We start from the raw sequence: 21,544 nt of genomic DNA on the forward strand, positions 1-21,544 counted from the left end.
AAGAGATGATAATGAGACCCATGTAGTTGGAAAGGGAGGGAAAAAAAATTATAAATCTAATGACCAATCACCTTTTTCTTATGCAGTAATAATAACAGCAGGAATAAAACCAGCTATAGGCTAATCTTATTCACACTACTGATTTCTGTTTTTGTAACGTATGTTTGAAAGGTGTTGCAATTGTACATGGCTTTAGACTGGTCCTTAGCAGAAGAGTACTCTATCCATAGATCCAACTACATCCATTGGGGCCGATTAAAAGATTTATTTAAACTATAAAACTGGACCATTCTAACCACTAGGATAAACCTTCCATTCGTTTTGCTGGAGAATGCCTAGAAATATGGCTCCTACAATGTTTGAAGTTAGCCAAAAAGACATTTAAACATGGCAAGTTTGCTAGTTATCAACAGAAGAGGAAAATTAGTAATGGACTCAACGTCACTACTGCAAAAAACCCACTATCTGCCCGCATGAAAATGCAGCCAAACAAAAAAGTGAGGAATGCCTCAGAGTGACATCACAGTGCTGCCCCTCTCCCTTCTTCAATACCTTTCATCACGATCCACTGCGTCCCCTAAATTACAGCTCTTCCTTCCAGTAACTCTAAAGTTAGTTTTGAAGTTTACTGAGTTTGTTAAATATTTACAACTGTTTTTATTGCAAAAAAGAAATATCATCCAGTGGATGAGGATAAAGTAAGTAACTGTCAGAGTGGTTAGCAATCACAACAGCACTGATAGAAAATGCTTTTCAACAAATCTAAACTTTTTAAAGTCTGCCTCAAAATTAATCATAGAGTGTCATACTGGGCTGTTCAGACTAGGAAAGTCTGAGTTAGCCGATCTTGTCTGGGTCAACAATGAGGGCACTACAACTGGCCTCTGTCCCATGCATGGGGGGAGAAAAGCCAGAGTTACGATCACTATCCAGTGATCTCTGCTGGAGGCTGCACTTGTTTGGATGTCAGGTGAGAATATAATCTGGCCTGCCTTGGATGCCACCTCATACTCGAATAGTCTGAGGGAATTCACTATCTAAGCTAATGAATGTTGAATGAACACCTGAATGAGACACCATAGGGCTGCTGAGGCCCATGGAAGCATTCTGCAGTGCAAGTCAGTGACTTCAGGAAAAGTGGGAGAAAAAGAGGAAGAAATAAAATTTATCTTCATGTGGAAGCCACACTCCTTGAAATTCTTCAAGGCCAGTGTTAATAAAAAGTGATGAACTCAAGTTAACAACCCTTTAGAATTAATAGGCCGGTTATACTACTACTTTAGCGTCAATGAAAAACTGGAAATATAACTCCAGCGTCAGGTCAGCAATCCGATTACTGTAGTAAAGCCAAGGGTTTGAGAAAGTTCCACGAGGTACCCTTACACTACTTCCATTTTCCACCAACTGCAACATAACTGCATTAGAAAGAGTAAAGATAAATCCAAACTCAGAGAATTTAGTGGAAGATGGATAGAAGAAATAAGCAGGAGAAATGGCAAGATAGCTAAGGTCTCACGTTGGTAACGGTAATGTTCAGACCAGAAGGCAAGGAGAAAGACGAGATACTTCCTGAAGTTTTCAATTTCAGGACTGTCCATCAACTTTTACCCATCTTCAGCCAGAAGTGCCGAGTGCATGATCCATCTTGATAGCCCCACCATCACAGAAGCCAGTCTTCAGCCAATTCGATTCACGTCAGGTGATATCAAGAAACGGCTGAGTGCACTGGATACAACAAAGGCTGTGGGCCCCGACAACATCCTGGCAACACTGCAGAAGACTTGTGCTCCAGAATTAGCCACGCCTCTAGCCAAGCTGTTCCAGTACAGCTACAATACTGGCAGCTACCTGACAATGTGGAAAATTGCCCAGGTATGTCCTGTCCACAAAAAGCAGGACAAATACAATCCGGCCAATTACCGTCCCATCAGTCTACTCTCAATCATCAGCAAAGTGACGGAAGGTGTCATCGACAATGCTATCAAGCAGCACTTACTCACCAATAACCTGCGCACTGATGCTCAGTTTGGGTTCCACCAGGACCACTCAGCTCCAGACCTCATTACAGCCTTGGTCCAAACAAGGACAAGGGCTGAATTCCAGAGGTGAGATGAAAGTGACTGCCCTTGACATCAAGGCAGCATTTGACTGAGTGCGGCACCAAAGAGTCTTAGTAAAATTGAAGTCAATGGGAATCAGAGGGAAAACTCTCCAGTGGCTGGAGTCATACCTAGCACAAAGGAAGATGGTAGTGGTTGTTGGAGGCCAATCACCTCAGCCCCAGGACACTGCTGCAGGAGTTCTTCAGGGCAGTGTCCTAGGCCCAACCATCTTCAGCTGCTTCATCAATGACCTACCCTCCATCATGAGGTCAGAAATGGAGATGTTCGCTGATGATTGCAGTGTGCAGTTCCATTCACAACCCTTCAGATAACGAAGCAGTCCGTGCCCGCATGCAGCAAGACCTGGACAACATCCAGGCTTGGGCTGATAAGTGGCAAGTAACATTCATGCCAGACAATGATCATCTACAACAAGAGAGAGTCTAACCACCTCCCCTTGACATTCTACGGCATTACCATCGCCGAATCCCCCACCATCAACATCCCGGGGGTCACCGTTGACCAGGAACTTAACTGGACCAGCCATATAAATACTGTGGCCACAAGAGCAGGTCAGAGACTGGGTATTCTGTGGCGAGTGACTCACCTCCTGACTCCCCAAAGCCTTTCCACCATCTACAAGGCACAAGTCAGGAGTGTAATGGAATACTCTCCACTTGCCTGGATGAGTGCAGCTCCAACACTCAAGAAGCTCAACACCATCCAGGACAGAGCAGCCCACTTGATTGGCATCCCATCCACCACCGGCACACCGTGGTAGCAGTGTGTACCATCTACAGGATGCCATGCAGCAACTAGCCAAGGCTTCTTCGACAGCACCTCCCAAACCCGCGACCTCTACCACCTAGAAGGACAAGGGCAGCAGGCACATAGGAATACCACCACCTGCACGTTCCCCTCCAAGTCACACACCATCCCGACCTGGAAATATTTCGCTGTTCCTTCATCGTCGCTGGGTCAAAATCCTGGAACTCCCTTCCTAACAGCACTGTGGGATAACCTTCACCACACGGACTGCAGCGGTTCAAGAAGGCAGCTTACCACCACCTTCTCCAGGGCAATTAGGCATGAGTAATAAATGTTGGCCTTGCCAAGCGACGCCCATACCCCATGAACGAATTAAAAAAAACTCAAAACATTTAAATTCATTTTACTGAAGTAAAACTCAAGTGGGCTGTTCTGATAAATTTCAGGAATTTCATTTTTAACAGGCAGTAGCTAATTAAAATGTCAACATACTTTTCTGGGCTTGAGTAATCGTTGATTCGATACAACCTAATGGAACCGTTTTACTGGGCGACTGTATTCCCTGACAGTTCTGTGTAGTCACTTCCATAGTCTTTGGAACAGTCTAAAAGGACTGTTATGTCAGGCTATTTAATTCTGTTCCCAACATAGTTAAAGCTGCTTTTCTTTTTTGTTACAATTTTGTTGTTACAATTTTGTTATGCAGCTTAGAGGGATATTATTTTTATATTTCATATTTCCACTCTTTATAGATATAACTTGCAGTGGGAACTACATTTCAAACCTCAATCTTACCTAGAGAAAAATGAGTCCGGAATCCACATTAGTGTTTGTCTTGAGGTGCTGAACCTACAACCACAAAAAAGTGCAAAGTTTTATTTTGTACCATACCAATAAATTTAAGTCATCAAACTATAAATGGCAAATGGCTTTCTAGATTCCCTATACTGAACTGCAGTTTTGCAACTTTTAAAACAATTTCTACACCCAAACAAATGGTACAAATCTGGACTGTCTCGTGAACATGATCTTAACTTTAGTCGCTCTCCTTAAATAAAAGAAACACAGTGGGTAGAGGCCCAGGAGGATGCCTGCAGCCAGATCATATTGTACAGAATCTCATATGGTGCTTCATAGCTTTTTTTTACATTTGAGATGTGATTACTGTTTGCCAGTCGGTCACTCATTGTATCTGCTCGGCCCCTCTCTTTCCCCCAACCCCCCCCCCCCACCACACACACACACACACACACACACACACAATGTACAATACTTTGGTACATAGTTTTATTCCCTTCTTTTTACATTTTATTGTAATAAAATTGATGGTAAATGTCAAGGCGGACACTGATGGCCAGAGCACTCCATACGGCTACTGATAGATCATCTTCTCAGCTAAAGCACAAAATGAACCACTACAATGTTACAAAATTATAATATGCAACTGATTGTCAGAAACCTATACAGGAGAGGAAAATGGCATAACAGTTTCTGTAAAATAAAAATAACCAGGTGAACTATCTCTTCTGTCATTTATTAGGTCTGAAACATACAATTCAAAACATACAAACACAATTAATAGCAACGTCCTAGTCTATAATATACTCCATCGTAATATGCTGGCTAAACTGCATTGTTTACATTGGTGCAAAAGTTAGCATCGATGGAAACGACGTATGTGATACAACATAGGTGTAAAATCATCCAAATCGACTTAGGCAAGGCCACCTCAAGGAAGTAGTTTAACTGCTTTGGCTTCACAGCAGCTTCAGTACTTTTTCTTCTTTTAGGAAGGATGTCAAGGCCTTGGAGATGGTGCAGAAGAGATTTACTGGAATGGTACCAGGGATGAGGGGCTTCAGTTATGTGCAGAGACTGAAGAAGCTGGGGTTGTTCTCCTTAGAGCAGATAAGGTTAAGAGGAGATTTGATAGAGGTGTTCAAAATTATGAACAGTTTTGATAAAATAAATAAGAAGAAACTGTTTCCAGTAGCAGAAGGGTCGGTAACTAGAGGACACAGATTTAAGGTGATTGGCAAAAGAACCAGAGGCGATGTGAGGAAACATTTTTTATGCAACCAGTTATTATGATCTGGCATGCACTGCCTGAAAGGGTGGTGGAAGCAGATTCAATAGTAACATTCAAAAGGGAATTGGATAAATAAGTGAAGGGAAAAAATTTGAAGGGCTGTGGGGAAAGAGCAGGGGAGTGGGACTAATTGAATAGCTCCTTCAAAGAACCGGCACAGGCACAATGGGTGAAACAGCTTCCTTCAGTGCTGTATCACACTACTACTACGATACTATGAACAGCGTAATTCAGATATGGCAATCAAGGATTGCTTTCAGCACGTACCAGTCACAAATGGCATGGTAATATTTAATGAACATGATATCCACAACATTCTTGAACAGCTTAGTAGATGTGCAAGACACTCAACCTCAAGGGGCTGGAGACTGAATCTCAGCTTCAACCGACATATTTTGGCAGCTATCGGCCTGGCTTGCGCGTATAAATATGGTAAGTTATGGAGGAGGAGCTCATCCCAGTGGACAATTCCTGGCTGACATCGACAGCGACCTGCAGAGATGTCTAAATCCAAACTGCACTCGCAGCTCAAGAAGGCATGTGGGTCAGGCTAGGTACAACAGAAACTGAATGGGGTGAAACCATTTGAGGAGGGTTAGATATTATATATTTGTAAGTTTTATTCACATGGCTACACATTGGTGGGGTGGGGGAAAGAAACACTGCTTTTATAAACCAGACTTTCATAGACTTAGCACAATTAAAGAATTAAACTTCAGGACAGCTTACATACACAACTGGGATTTATGGAGGGATTTGAGAAAAGTATCCAGGCAAATTGTTCACTGCAGCAGAGGGCTGCGAATTGATGGGGATTCACTGACATGAAGTCAGTGTTAAAATAAATTTGATGTTTATAGGCTAGTACTTTTGTTTTGACTGTCAGTTCATGGGATAATTTGATAGCAGCTGTAGGCTTGGCTCTCTTATTGCAGATGCAGAACCAGAAAGCCACTTTTTCATGGGTTTACCATTCGGCCCCTGGGATAAGAGCACCGTAAGTGTGGGGAGTGGGCCAGTCTCTGGTGATCCAAACTAAACAAGTGCCAGTGTAAAAGTACCTTGAGTTCTTAATATTGCCTACATGGTAGTAGCTAGAGGTGAAGAACAGTGAGCTACTGAGAAAGATCAAATGCACATTTAAGTTACAAAAACTACCCCTGCACTACCAACACCTTGTCAGAGCAGCATTAGCAGAGGATTAGAAGCATGGGAGGAGGACAGGAACATGGATAAATAAATGCAAAGTTTCTTTTTAAAAAATAGATTTTGTGAGATGATGGTCTTTGCACTGGATTATGCACCAGAGAGAACAGGAAGTTTCCCAGGATCTCCCTTTGGGAGTGCTGAGCTAGCTGATTGCAGCTAGGCCATCTGTGGGAACAATACAAATGTTCCTGGACTAGGGAGGGTTATTTGTAAACTTTCAGTAAAGGCTGTTGGCACATGCTGTTGTATCCCAGCAAGCAAAGAGAAGAGAGGTAATGAGAGAACATTACAGGGCAAACTGGAAAAAGGAGAGAGGAAACACTAAGGAAATTGTGTTCACCCAAATGTTTAATATCCAGCAAGCAGACCAACAACTACTGCTGCACAACTTTTTCGCTCCTTAGTAATGAAATTATAGCGTTTTACTAATAGTACCCCTTACATAAAATCGGAAGTAACCTCAGTTCCACTGCTATTCCCTTCCCTCTTAAACAGGAAAGCCACAATTTACATCACAGCATCAATCTTTTTGTTTTCATGGGCTAAAGAGGTACCACAGTCTTATGGTCCATTAATAAAATTTAAATAAATGTACCCATTAATTTCCCTATCTCAAGCTGTCAATGCTAACAGATCTTACTGTTCAAATGATAAAGATAAAGGTCTCAAAACATGCTCTTTATGTTATCTTAATCTTACAGGAAAAACCCAGCAGAGTAAGAAACAGAAGCACAAGCAAAAACTGAGGCTTCACAGATCAGCTAACCACGAGGTTTACATAAATTAATAGTTTTATTTTAATGTTTGAAACTAAACCATGTGGTAAGATACCCTTGAGGTTTTTTGTCTGTTTACATAAAGGGAATTTACTTTTATGGAAATATAAATCCAGGGAAATTACTTGCAACATGGCACTATTATTATTTGGAAAAAAAAATCCAGCAAAACTTCTGGATCATCTGAATTCTTTTTAAAATTGACAGGCCCAGGCATGTCAGTCATCGATCATAAAATGTGAATGATCAGTTTTTCCCTAGGATTCCGTTCCAATCTTATCACTGAATATACATCAAAATGGTGATAATGTGATTTCAACTGCTGGACTGCTAACAGCTGCAAGGAATTATGAACCTCTTTAGCCAAGCATTTTTTATACACTACAACACTGAAAAATTCCCTATTATAGCAGTCACTGAGATGTTATAAACAGCTACATTTAAAAAAATGTAAAGTAAGAGTTTTAGAAAATGTGTTTAACTCTTGTTTTCACTTATTCCTTCTACCATACTTCTTTTTAACTTTTATTACGCATTATTTCTTACTTATTTTAGTTTTGTAAACTAAATATATCTTTTCCTCCCATATCTTCAACAACTGTACTCCATTTTGGAGGTGGGACCCAGATCTCTAAACTGCAGTCAATTGGTTGGAAAACCAGATTTTGGAGCCAGTTTTCACCCAACCAGGAGACTAAACATTAAAGGTATCTGTCCAGGTTCGTCCCGAGCAGTTCTGTAACACAGGATTCTGTGCTCTACGGGCTGTTCCCAGGGACGCACACTGAGAAGGACATTAACTACTGCTGGAAGACAATCAACTCGTTGAAAGACGCCCTTTGGTCTGCCCAAAACTTGCTGGTCTTCCAGTGCAAGGAGCTGTCCTCGACCGAGTGTTGCAGCCTGGCACATTCCAAGGTCCAGGACTACGTGTTCAGGGACGCACTGAGGATGGGTGCAGCCGTCGCAAAGGCAACCATTTAGAGCCTTCCTGCCACTGTATACTGAGAGGCTAAAATCAGGGAAAAACCCCTCGGGCAGAATGTAAAATTCAAATTGATGTAATGAAATGTAATGTATCTGTAATGAATCACCTTTATTGATTGTGATGCAATGAGGCACCCTAGAGTGTCATGAACTGTAATTATGTCCAATGTGTTCATTGTACTGTACTTGATGTAACCTGCAAATTGTATAATCTGTATTGTGTACGTTTGGAATGAGATATGACAACTGTATTGTATGTATTGTTGCAAATTTTATAAATAAATAATTTTTTTTTCAAAAAATATACAAGTCTTAACATGCTCACATCATTGGAGCAGGGATACAGCATTGGTTCATGGCTGGAACTACAAATTATTTTTTAAAAATCATAATTTTAACAGAAAATTTAGAAAACATCATTCAAGTTTATAGCAGTGTCCGTGGCAGTGCAAGCTTCATCAATTGGTCACAGGGCACTGTTGCAGCAGTGTGTTCAGAACATGCTGTTCCGTGAACGAAAAGTATCCATTTGACAAAATTATTTTTAGATTTCTTTTCACAATTATGAAGCACCTTACAAGTCCAGGGAAGCAAATACATTGAAACAACTTATCTCATCAGTGGCAGCCCATAAGTTTAAAAAGGGGTTTAGTTACATTTAAAGGTGTAAAAACCTTTGTATCAAAATGTTCCACTGAACATTATACACTGCTTACAGTAGGTGAGATGATATTATTTAGGGAGCTCCCAATAACCATCGTTACAGGCTTTTCCAGCAACTCAGCATACATCCTAAGCTCCCCAGTATGCAATAACTAGTACCACAACAGTACAGTATTTTCTAGTAGGTTCAGCTCATGTTCTGAACACACTGTCATGTTGGCTAGTTGAGAAAGACTGAATTGTGTAAACCATGTCGCTGCTGTAGTGAGAATGTTTCTAATGGTTGCTTACATTTTCCATTAAAATAATGATTCTTTAAAACTTTTGTGCTTAAGGTGAGGGATGTTAGTATTAGGATTACAACTCTTCCAATTTGAAGCTCCCAGTGTCACCATCAAGCACTCCCAGGTCAGGTACAGCATAGCTAGATGTGTAAAGCTCCCTCTACTTTGCCCAACAATATACCTCAGCCCAACTTCAGAAAAGCACCCTCTATTGCATCGGTGTGACATTTTCTTTTCCATTTCCCACACCAGCCATCCTGTAGCTTCTGAGTAAGATTGCCCATTAGTGCCCAATTATATGGAGATGCCGGTGATGGACTGGGGTTGACAAATGTAAAGAATCTTACAGCACCAGGTTATAGTCCAACAATTTTATTTGAAAATCACAAGCTTTCGGAGATTACCTCCTTCGTCAGGTGAGTGAGTGACTCCGAAAGCTTGTGATTTTCAAATAAAATTGTTGGACTATAACCTGGTGTTGTAAGATTCTTTACATTTGCCCAATTATAGAGAGTTTTATCCCATAGGCCCAGGCGCATGAGGATCTGGATTGAGACTGCCCAACTTGGTTTCACATGGAACTCTTAAAGCCTGCTGACTAAGGAGACTTTCACCTCATCAGTCTGGGCTGGATTTGAAATGAGTGCCAGGGTGAAAGCTTGTTGTCTAACCCATTGTGCAACCCAGCTCCTGGAAAAGAACTTTTTTAAAAAAAAATAATTTGCTGTTCCACACATGATCACCAATGCTATGCTATCACTGTGTCACCACTCTCATTGCTGCACTCTCTCTATGCAACATGATAATGCATCTTACAAGATATGTTGTCATGATGACAATGTCCTTCTAAATAACACCCACTTTTGACTAACTGTTTCTGCAGTCCAACAGAAACATTCTGTACAGTGGTATAATACACAATTATTCATCTCCTCATATGAGGATGACACATCAAATAAATACTAAAGGCCATCAAATGGTACCAACAAACAAGAGGTACCTCAAGAGGATCAGCCTGTTCGCAGTTGTTTGGTGTCCCTCCCAATTTGGTATCTGCCAACTCAGAATTTTGTTTCTGTCCCCACTTCCAAGTCATTTATAGGTAGATTGTGAACACAATACTCCAGCACTGATTCCTGAGGCAAACCACTAGTTAACTCTTTTGATGCTGATCCATCTTCATGTAGAGGAAGCAAAGAGTGGTTGTACTTCAGGCAATTTCTGATCCATTTTGGAAACAGTCCCCATATACCATGGCTTCCATCCTTGTGGACAAAAGTCCTACGTGGCACTTTATCGAAACTAAAATCTAAATAAATAACATCCACTGAGTTCCCTCTCTCCACAAGGTTTGTTATCTCCTCAAAGAACTCAATGATTTGTCAGCCATAATCTCCTTTCCATGAAGTCGCACTGGCTCCCTCTTATAGTTCTGTATTTCTCCAGGTGGTTCATTATTTGTTCTTTCAGGATGCCCTCCAGATTCTCTCAATACCCACCAGAATGTCCATTTTCACTAGCTACTTCCTTAAATACATTAGGACGTAATCTGTCTGGATCCAAATCCTTGGCTTCCTTCAATGCTTTCTGCCTGTCCATCACCTCTTTATCGGCCACACCCATTTTTCTTGGAATCTCATCATTTTGACCCAGAAATCTAGACTTGCTGAAGTTTCATTCATGAACACATGACACTAAGAATTCATTTAGAATACTTGCCATTCCTTCATCATTCAATATAATGTCACCTTTCAAATCCTTTAGAATGTAAATGCTTCCCTGACAACCTGTTAGCTACAAATGTGTTTTATAAAAGCCTTTCACTTAGTCTTTAATATTCCCAGCATTCCTGATCTCCTCTATTTTGATTCTCCTAACCAGTTTCTAAGCCTCCCTAAAATCATTCTTATATTCACTCCAACCTCATCTACACATGGCTTTATATTTGAAGATAGCTTTTTTTTGCCTTACCCTTCAAGTATTTCCTTTGTCACTGACGTCTGTCCCCTTCTCTTCACAAATCTTTCCAACTAATACCAAAAGTGTAATATGGTAAGTGTTCCACTTTTCCTCCTGAATGGTTCCTTCTAAAAGTTTGGTACCATTTATCCCCATCAGATCACGTCTCACCCCTCAACTTCTACTTTCTGTAAATTGAGTTATGTGTGGCATCCTCCTGTGGCATAAGTCTGACGCTAAACGCCATAATATTGTGGTCATTAGTAATTAGAAAATTGAACAGAACCATATATCAATCTATAATCTTCTTGAAATATTTCCAATTCCATTTTTTCTAACTGATGATGTTGACATGGTACTTCAATCCTCAAAGAGTTAAAGATTAGTGCAACGATTTGAACTAGAGACAGAGACATTAGAGACAGACACCAGCAGTCCTGAGCACCCTTGGGAGACTAACGTCACCCTTGGAGTCACGATGAAAGTTTTAAGGAGGATCTAAATAAGAAAAATGGGAGTGAAGAGGATTCATTACCGAGTCCCACCCAGTAAAACGCTACAGCGGAGGTGCCGGTTACAGAGCGGTCCGTCCCATGGCGCGGTCTCTGTGGGAACCCGACGCACATCACTGTGGATGAGAAGGAAGCGAGCGCCGTAGACTCCAGCTGCGCGGTGCCCGGTGCCGGGCCGGGCTCCTTGTTACCTGGTGCCGCCCACGTTGAGCTGGATGATCTCTCCAGCCGCCGCCGTGAAGTTGCTGCAGTTCCCCGCCATTTTCGGCCACGATCCCTTCACTGAGCCCGGCCTTCACACAGAGCGCGAGCTCGGCCCCGGCTCACACCGCTGCTGCCCGGCTCTCGCTCCACATCACGGCCCCGGCAAGCACCATTCCCCTACCCCACCCCCCACCCCCCGAGCTAGACGCTCCGCTCCCCCCCAGACCGCGACCTCACTCCGACTAGTCTCCCGTCACCCTCCGCGATCATCCGCCGGACGTCACAGCTCAACAGCGCCCCCGTCCGCCTGCCCTAGAAAACTTACTGCACATCTGCTCACTCCTCTTTCACTGCACATCTGCTCACTCCTCTTTCACTGCACATCTGCTCACTCCTCTTTCCCTCGGTCAACCCTTCTCTTTCCCTCACTGTGTTTAAGTTATTTCCCCTTTGAAACTTCACCATTAGGATCCATATTTTCACCCATATTTTTCCCTTCCAATCTGCTGGATTTATTTCCATACTATATTTTTTTTAGTTTCTGTCTATCATATGAGACAACTTTCTTCACAATAAAAAAGTTGGCATTTTTGTTTGTAAACTGACACACAAGATGTTAAAATGCCTCATTGTCGTGCCAATTGTGTGATGTTGTCAAGATGAAATTAACGCATACCTCATTTGCCTCACACAAAAAGTTTGTCACTTTCTCACAAAGACAGTCCTTTTAACATTGCACAACCACATGAAGAAGTGGCTGCAATATAAGCCCATGCCGCTTAAAGGTGCTGTGCAGTAAATCCTAATGACAAATATCAGTAATGTACGCTGCTGGTTGTTTATATGGCATCCTGTGAAGTGTGACCTCTTAATCATTTTAATAAAAACAAAATAAATCTTAATGACAAAAGTAACACTGAAATTATACTGATTGATAACTACTGGGTTATTACTGGAAACACTGCAAAATAATATGGCTCTATGGTATCATGGTTTAAAGGAATACAGAATAAAGGAGTTATATGACAAAAGTAACACTGAAATTATACTGATTGATAACTATTGGGTTATTACTGGAAACACTGCAAAATAATATGGCTCCATGGTGTCATGGTTTAAAGGAATACAGAATAAAGGAGTTATTGTTGGCAGTTCATCTCCCTCAGGAGGTTAAGTAAACAAAAAAAATCTTGCAATTATATAATGCATTTCGCAACCTCAGGATGTCCCAAAGCGCTTCACAGCCAATTAATTATTTTTGAAGCATTGTTACAAGTGTAATATAGGAAAATGCAGTAGCCAATTTGCACACAGCAAGATCCCACAAACAGCAATGTGATAATGACTAGATAATTTGTTTTAGTGATGTTAGTTGAGGGATAAATATTGGCCCAGACACCGGTGGAGCACTCCCCTGCTCTTCTTCAAAATAATGCCATGGGATCTTTTACATCTACCTGAGAGGACAGACTTGGCCTCGGTTTAACTTCTCATCCAAAGGACGACACCTCTGAGTGCAGCACTCCCTCAACACTGCACTGGAGTGTCCGTCTAGATTTGGTGCTCAAGTGTCTGGAGCGGAACTTGAACAAACAACCCGCTGACTCAGATGGGAGAGTGCTACCACTGACCCAAGGCTAACAAATTTCAGGATCCCTCCTCCAAAAACTAAACCTTTAGGACTTGCTTCTTCTAACGGTTTGGCCCATGTTAGTCCAGCATCTATGATCAAACCAAAATGACAACAATTTGCATTTATGTAGCACCTTTAATGGGAATTTTCTCCAAATCCTTCCAAATGTTAGGAAAACTTGCTTCCCTCTCTCTCAGAACAGCCCATAATATTTTTCTTTGTTTTATATACATTGCCTTCTAGACTATCAGCAATAATCTACCTCTTCATGTCAGATTCATGGATGAGGGATACTGTGCTGGAAAAGCAGCACTTTCGTTTTGAGGAGATCTTTCCTCCATTTAAAGTAGTTATTTTCTCATGTAAGTCAGAGCATGCTTTTATCAAGGAGATACTAGCTTCACAGGTAATCACCTTACTAATACAAATTTTCAGTGAACATCACAGAATTGGTGTGAGCTTTGCGCTCACCATAATCACATATGTCTGACCCTACTCCTGCTGAAATGTCCGAGGTAAAGCCTAATTAAATGTGCAAAGTGCGCTCTTGGCATGTACCACACCAGTCAGTGGGAGGTTTCTGGCAACTGTTCATTTACTTTCCAAATGCAGTGGTATGTCCATATTTCACCAGGGCACTCTGCATTGCTGCCATCACAACGTGTTTAACTTGTGACCCATGAAATGGCTCAAGCCTCAAACATCAAGTTAGGAGGCAAATTAAAGTAGTTAGGCCGAAATGCTATATTCAGAGCTCCTGATGTTAGGTTCAGGACGATGGGAATCATGTTTTATTTGTCTAGGGTATTAAGCACATATGGAAATGATTTGTATTTTGACAGTCCATGCGGTTCACTGAAAGTGTCTTCTATTAGAGATTGCTTTATCACTCTGGCTGATTGGCCACAAGAGTAGGTAAACAGGTTTATGGTTCTTGGACGAATGATTGCTGCTGTGTGTCAACTGTAATCTGCTCCATGGTAATGCCCTTTTGTAAGCAAAGTTACATTAAAGACAGGATGCTACAAAAATATTGGACACCTTTTCTGGGCTGCACCGCAACACTCAAAATATACAGGTTCCATGATTTGGCAGGGCCAATAAGGGAAAAAATACTCTGGAAAATTCCTTTCTGTCCCCTCAGGCGATCGAAACCAGTCCAGGAGATCACATGGACCATGTGTTATCTGTTAAACTACTTACCTTCTTCGATATGATGCGATCTCTGCGCCAACAAGAACCAGTCTAACTCCCTCTTTAAAGCATGCAGAGAGTCAGCACAAATCACACCAGCCAGCACCGCATTCCAGAGGCTCACTACTCTCTGGGAAAAGAAGAACCGCCTAACATCCAGTCTTTTCCTACTTTTGCAAAGTTTAAACACATGACCCTTAGTCCTCTCCAATCTGTCAAACTGGAATAATCTATCAAGAGGCATGCTATCCAGCCCTTTCATTATTTTATACATTTCTATCATTTCGCCTACAAGTCTACGCTGCTCTAGAGTAAATAGACCTAGTTCTTTAAGCGTATCTGAATAACTAAGGTTCTTTAAGCTAAAAATCTTTCTCATAGCTCTCCTCTGAACCTTTTCCAAGGCCATTATATCACCCACTGTGCGAGGGGACCAAAACTACTCCAGATGAGGTCTAACCAGCGACCTGTATAATGACTGATGAATGGTGTCCTTTGATTTGTACTGAATGATTCTATTAATACAACCCAATACCCTGTTAGCTTTAGCGACAGCTTCTCTGCATTGGTCGTGAACCGTCAGTGATCTGTGCGCAATGATACCTAGATCCTTTTCTCCCTCAATCGCTGTCAGAATTGTTCCCTGTAAATGATAAATGTGTTGGTCCTAACAACATGCATAACACTACATTTATCTAGGTTAAATGCCATTTGCCATTGTATGGCCCATTCCGCTAGCATATCTAAACCTCTTTGCATTAGATTGCACTCCTCTAATTTACTAACACTTGTACAGATTTTAGTATCATCTGCAAACTTACATATTCCCAACACCACTGTCCAAGTCATTAATATAAATAATGAACAGTAGCAGGACTTGGACTGATCCCTGGGGTTAGGGTTAGGACTAAGTAACCTAACCCCAACCCTAATGCACTAGCAATGTGCCTCCAGGCTGATTCACAACCGCCAATTACAGCATTTTGGCTGGGGGATTGGAGCCAATTCCTATTCCAGCATATCACATTCCCACTGATACCACTGCAGGAGTTCCTCAGGGCAGTGTCCTAGGCCCAAACATCTTCAGCTACTTCATCAATGACCTTCCCTCCATCATAAGGTCAGAAATGGGGATGTTCGCTGATGATTGCACAGTGTTCAGTTCCATTCGCAACCCCTCAGATAATGAAGCAGTCCGTGCCCGCATGCAGCATGACCTGGGCAACATCCAGGCTTGGGCTCATAAGTGGCAAGTAACATTCGTGCCAGACAAGTGCCACGCAATGACCATCTCCAACAAGAGAGAGTCTAACCACCTCCCCTTGACATTCAACGGCATTACCTTCGCCGAATCCCCCACCCTCAACATCCTGGGGGTCACCATTGACCAGAAACTTAACTGGACCACCCATATAAATACTGTGGCTACAAGAGCAGGTCAGAGGCTGGGTATTCTGCAGCGAGTGACTCACCTCCTGACTCCCCAAAGCCTTTCCACCATCTACAAGGCACAAGTCAGGAGTGTGATGGAATACTCTCCACTTGCCTGGATGAGTGCAGCTCCAACAACACTCAAGAAGCTCAACACCATCCAGGACAAAGCAGCCCACTTGATTGGCACCCTATCCACCACCCTAAACATTCACTCAATTCACCACCAACGCACTGTGGCTGCAGTGTGTACCATCTACAGGATGCACTGCAGCAACTCGCCAAGGCTTCTTCAACAGCACCTCCCAAACCAGCGACCTCTACCACCTAGAAGGTAAGGCACATGGGAACAACACCACCTATACGTTCCCCTCCAAGTCACACACCATCCCGACTTGGAAATATATCGCCGTTCCTTCATTGTTGCTGGGTCAAAATCCTGGAATTCCCTTCCTAACAGCACTGTGGGAGAACCTTCACCAAACGGACTGCAGCGGTTCAAGAAGGCGGCTCACCACCACCTTCTCAAGGGCAATTAGGGATGGGCCAGCAACGCCCGCATCCCATGAACGAATAAAAAAAAGACTCTATCTTGTGAAGTAACCTAGTGTGAGGCACCTTATCAAAGGCTTTCTGAAATTCCAGGTAGACAATGTCTACTCGATTTCCCTCATCCACTAACCTAGTAACTTCTTCAAAAAACTCAATCAAGATTGTAAAACATGACCTTTGTTTCTGGAAGCCGTGTTAAGTATTTCTAATGCTTCCCTCTCTTTCACAGGAAGGGGTACAATGTTCCAGTGCAGTCTCTTTGGGAAATTGTACCAATTTCCTTTCTCCCACAACAACAATATAGTACAGTGCAGTGGATGACAGAGTCACACATAAAACCAGCAATATACCTTTAACTGCAAGAACCCAACTGAAGGGAAGAGGCATACCAAGCAGCGCCCATTTTATATCTGCAATGTCAATCAGACACTCCACATGCATAATGGGAACATCCCTAGTTAACATAAAGCTCAGGGCCATAATAGCCTAGCACACAACTGGTGTACATGCTCTAGCTGCCACAGATACTTCTGGGTAGCATTATCATGTGCACTGCACATTGAATGCTTCAAAGGCCTTAGCGCTCCATAACGTGAAAGCCTTTGCCTGATGCGCAGCAGCACTCCAGGCACCAAAGGTATCATTATCAACCCCTGTGTTTCAAAGCCACAAGATGTCATCTCTGAGGTCAGTAAAGCAAAAGGTTATACTCTTTGCAGCCGAGCAATTGCTGTGAGATATTAACTGGGATAGGAGTGAGATAGCAAATTAAATGTTAACAATTAAATGTCATCAATTGCATAAAAATATTATGACTGTAAAATTTAGTCACTGATTTACCACAGTTAAGTCCAAATAAGATTTTTGAATTTTAATTGTTAGCAAACAGAAACTGCATAATTCACCTTAATTTAAATACACACACACACACACACACACACACACATATATATATATATATATATATATACAAAGACATGTTAAATATTTATTGGATACATGCCATCTATATTGGGAGACCCTATAATTTTACAGTCAGCCAAAATCTGAATGTGTAAGACCATCAGATCTCCTAATATATGCACTGCTTTTGAAAATCCAGGAGATGGCACTTGATGATTAACTGAGTACTTTTGTGGTATAATGCAGGACTATACCAATATTAGCATGGAGTTAGTTTTGTAAAGCACCACAAAATATTCATGAGTACAAAAGTGACTTTGATTTTGATTCAGAGGACAACACCTCTGTCATTTTGAGTTGTTTATAACTGTAACATCTAGCATTTTCCTAGTGTTACCACTTCAGCAGAACTTTATGCACACTAACAATACTTTGCTATACTTAAAGCAGGAAACTATGGTGCTTGTCTTTTGAATCATATCTTAGTTGAAAGTATAATTGCCGATGGCCCGAGCGATAGATCAAGGTCCCGTATCATCAACATTTGTAGTCACTAACAGCATCAAACAAGGTTGTGTTCTTGCCCCAACCCTGTTCAGCATACTGTTTGCTGTGGTACTGCTCAAGGCATTCAAGAAGCCACAAGCTTCTGACTCAGGCAAGGGAACTACCACTGAACTGGATGTTCATTCTGATGCAAATTAGTGCCTTTCAAAAGCAAAGCATACGTCTTAAGGCAGAAATCAAAGCATACATATTAATCAACATATTTATGCTGTGTTCACACTTTACCATTTGCTTCTCTTCACAATTAGTTGTTATTTTTCCATACTGAAGTCTGCATCAGTAGTCTTTACTGACACTGTAACAATCACACAGTGTCTCAACTTCACCTAGATGGTATGTGGATTGCAAATGAAGAAATACATGAGAAACGATACTGCAAAATATGTTACATCAACTCCCAAAATAGTTGTCCTGCGCTCTTAGTTTGGTCGGAGTTTGACATAATCCCTGAAAAATGGTATTCCTCCAAGTTTCAACCAGTCTTCTGCCAAAGTTACAGTGTAAGGAATCTTACAACACCAGGTTATAGTCCAACAGTTTTATTTGAAAATCACAAGCTTTCGGAGGCTTTCTCCTTCATCAGGTGAAGTGTGGGATTCCTTGAATGTGACCGCATTTATAATTGTAAACAATTTTACAACACCAAGTTATAGTCCAACAAATTTATTTTTAATTCCACAAGCTTTCGGAGGCTTCCTCCTTCGTCAGGTGAACGGTATGGAAATGACATTTTCGAATCCTTCGCATTTCAAAATCCCAGAACAATGCCTGGTGATTACTGCCCGTTGCCAAGGCAATCACAGTGAGCAGACAGAAAGGTGTCACCTAAAAAGGCCACCGAATATACAAACCTCCCAAAAAAAAAGAGAGAGAGAAGGAAGACAGTCAATGACCCGTTATATTAAAAACAGATAACATTTGTTCGCTGGTGGGGTTACGTGTAGTGTGACATGAACCCAAGATCCCGGTTGAGGCCGTCCTCATGGGTGCGGAACTTGGCTATCAATTTCTGCTCGACGATTTTGCGTCGTCGTGTGTCTCAAAGGCCGCCTTGGAGTATGCTTACCCGAAGGTCGGTGGCTGAATGTCCATGACTGCTGAAGTGTTCCCCGACAGGGAGAGAACCCTCCTGTTTGGCGATTGTTGCGCAGTGTCCGTTCATCCGTTGTCGCAGCGTCTGCATGGTCTCGCCAATGTACCATGCTCTGGGGCATCCTTTCCTGCAACGTATGAGGTAGACAACGTTGGCCGAGTCACAGGAGTATGAACCGTGCACCTGGTGGGTGGTGTCCTCTCGTGTGATGGTGGTATCTGTGTCGATGATCTGGCATGTCTTGCAGAGGTTACCGTGGCAGGGTTGTGTGGTGTCGTGGACGCTGTTCTCCTGAAGGCTGGGTAATTTGCTGCGAACGATGGTTTGTTTGAAGTTGGGTGGCTGTTTAAAGGCGAGTAGTGGAGGTGTGGGGATGGCCATAGCGAGGTGTTCGTCATCATTGATGACATGTTGAAGGCTGCGGAGAACATGGCGTAGTTTCTCCACTCCGGGGAAGTACTGGACGACGAAGGGTACTCTGTTGGTTGCATCCCGTGTTAGTCTTCTGAGGAGGTCTACGCGATTTTTCGCTGTGGCCCGTCGGAACTGTCGATCCCGAAAGGACTACAGATCATGAACCCACTCAAGTCCACATACAACTCGGATTACGCTGAGAGACTCTGCCGTCGTACCTCTCGCACACTCCGCAACCATCTCGTACACCAACTCTACAGCAGACAACGCAACCTCGAAACTAAGATAGAGTCCATACTCTCAACCTGTACTCAGGACACAGCGGACCAGCTACGATATACCGCCAAACAGACGAGGCAACGGAACTACGCTGCCTACATGAAAACCAAGAGCAGGAAGCTTGAGAAACTCGGCATCACCACCAGCATCGACCAAGCTTCCCCTGGTACCACGGTTGCAACCACAGGGAAGTCTATCGTCAATCTGTCCGACCACACCCTTCAACCAGACGAAATCGAAGTTCTCAGCCGAGGGCTCAATTTCTGCCCCACTACCAAAATGGACCCCACTAGTCTCGCGGCAGACACAGAGGAATTCATCAGGAGAATGAGGCTCCGGGAATTCTACCACAAACCCCAAGATTTCAGCAGCGAACCCAATGGGACAATCAACGATCCGGAACAGCAGACAGAGGGATCCGCGGTACAGCAACCGAAGAGGAAAGAGTCTCACTGGACTCCTCCAGCGGGTCGCTGCCCTCAGCTTGACATGTATGCTCAAGCTATCAGGAAATGCGTCTATGCCAGATTCATCAGCCGCACTCGGAAGACAGTCCAGAATGTCACCCGAGCACAACGCAACGCCATCAAAGCTCTCAAGACCAACCGCAACATCGTCATCAAACCAGCGGACAAAGGAGGAGCCATCGTCATACAGAACAGAACGGACTATTGCAAAGAAGCATACCGACAACTGGACAACCAGGAACACTACAGACGCTTACCCACAGACCCGACCAAAGAACACACCCATCAGCTCAACAAACTGATCAAGACCTTCGATCCAGACCTTCAAAACATCCTACGCACTCTCATCCCACGTACTACCCGCGTGGGAGACTTCTACTGCCTCCCAAAGATACACAAAGCCAACACACCCGGACGTCCTATCGTATCAGGCAACGGAACCCTGTGTGAGAACCTCTCTGGATACATCGAGGGCATCCTGAAACCCATCGTGCAGGGAACCCCCAGCTTCTGTTGCGACACGACAGACTTTCTACAAAAACTCAGTACCCACGGACCTGTTGAACCAGGAACACTTCTCACCACGATGGACGTCTCGGCACTATACACCAGTATCCCCCACGATGACGGCATCGCTGCGACAGCATCAATACTCAACACCAACAACAGCCAATCTCCAGACGCCATCCTACAACTCATCCGCTTCATCCTGGATCACAATGTCTTCACCTTCAATAACCAGTTCTTTACCCAAACACACGGAACAGCCATGGGGACCAAATTCGCACCCCAATACGCCAACATTTTCATGCACAAGTTCGAGCAGGACTTCTTCACTGCACAGGACCTCCAACCAACACTATACACCAGATACATCGACGACATTTTCTTTCTATGGATCCACGGTGAGGAATCACTAAAGAGACTACACGATAACATCAACAAGTTCCATCCCACCATCAAGCTCACCATGGACTACTCCTCAGAATCAGTTTCTTTCTTGGACACACGAATCTCCATCAAAGACGGGCACCTCAGCACCTCACTCTACCGCAAGCCCACGGACAACCTCACGATGCTCCACTTTTCCAGCTTCCACCCTAACCACGTCAAAGAGGCCATCCACTATGGACAGGCCCTGCGAATACACAGGGTCTGCTCAGACGAGGAGGAACGCGATGGACACCTACAAACGCTGAAAGACGCCCTAGTAAGAACGGGATATGATGCTCGACTCATCAACCGACAGTTCCGACGGGCCACAGCGAAAAATCGCGTAGACCTCCTCAGAAGACTAACACGGGACGCAACCAACAGAGTACCCTTCATCGTCCAGTACTTCCCCGGAGCGGAGAAACTACGCCATGTTCTCCGCAGCCTTCAACATGTCATCAATGACGACGAACACCTCGCTATGGCCATCCCCACACCTCCACTACTCGCCTTTAAACAGCCACC

General features: G+C 43.1%; 1 protein-coding gene across 1 annotated transcript in view; it reads right to left on the reverse strand.

The window, feature by feature from the left end:
* Positions 1–11,725, reverse strand: part of kctd3 (potassium channel tetramerization domain containing 3) — a 71,818-nt gene extending 60,093 nt beyond the window's left edge. Inside the window, exons 1-2 of the mRNA XM_067988904.1 lie at positions 11,541–11,725; positions 3,666–3,719 (exon numbers count right to left, since the gene is read on the reverse strand). Of these exons, the coding sequence (XP_067845005.1) occupies positions 3,666–3,719; positions 11,541–11,611 (125 nt within the window). The 5' untranslated portion in view covers positions 11,612–11,725. The remainder of the gene's footprint in view (positions 1–3,665; positions 3,720–11,540) is intronic.
* Between the last annotated feature and the right edge of the window lie 9,819 nt (positions 11,726–21,544).

The sequence above is a fragment of the Heptranchias perlo genome, chromosome 8 (genome assembly GCF_035084215.1).
Source record: "Heptranchias perlo isolate sHepPer1 chromosome 8, sHepPer1.hap1, whole genome shotgun sequence".
Classification (NCBI taxonomy): Eukaryota; Metazoa; Chordata; class Chondrichthyes; order Hexanchiformes; family Hexanchidae; genus Heptranchias; species Heptranchias perlo.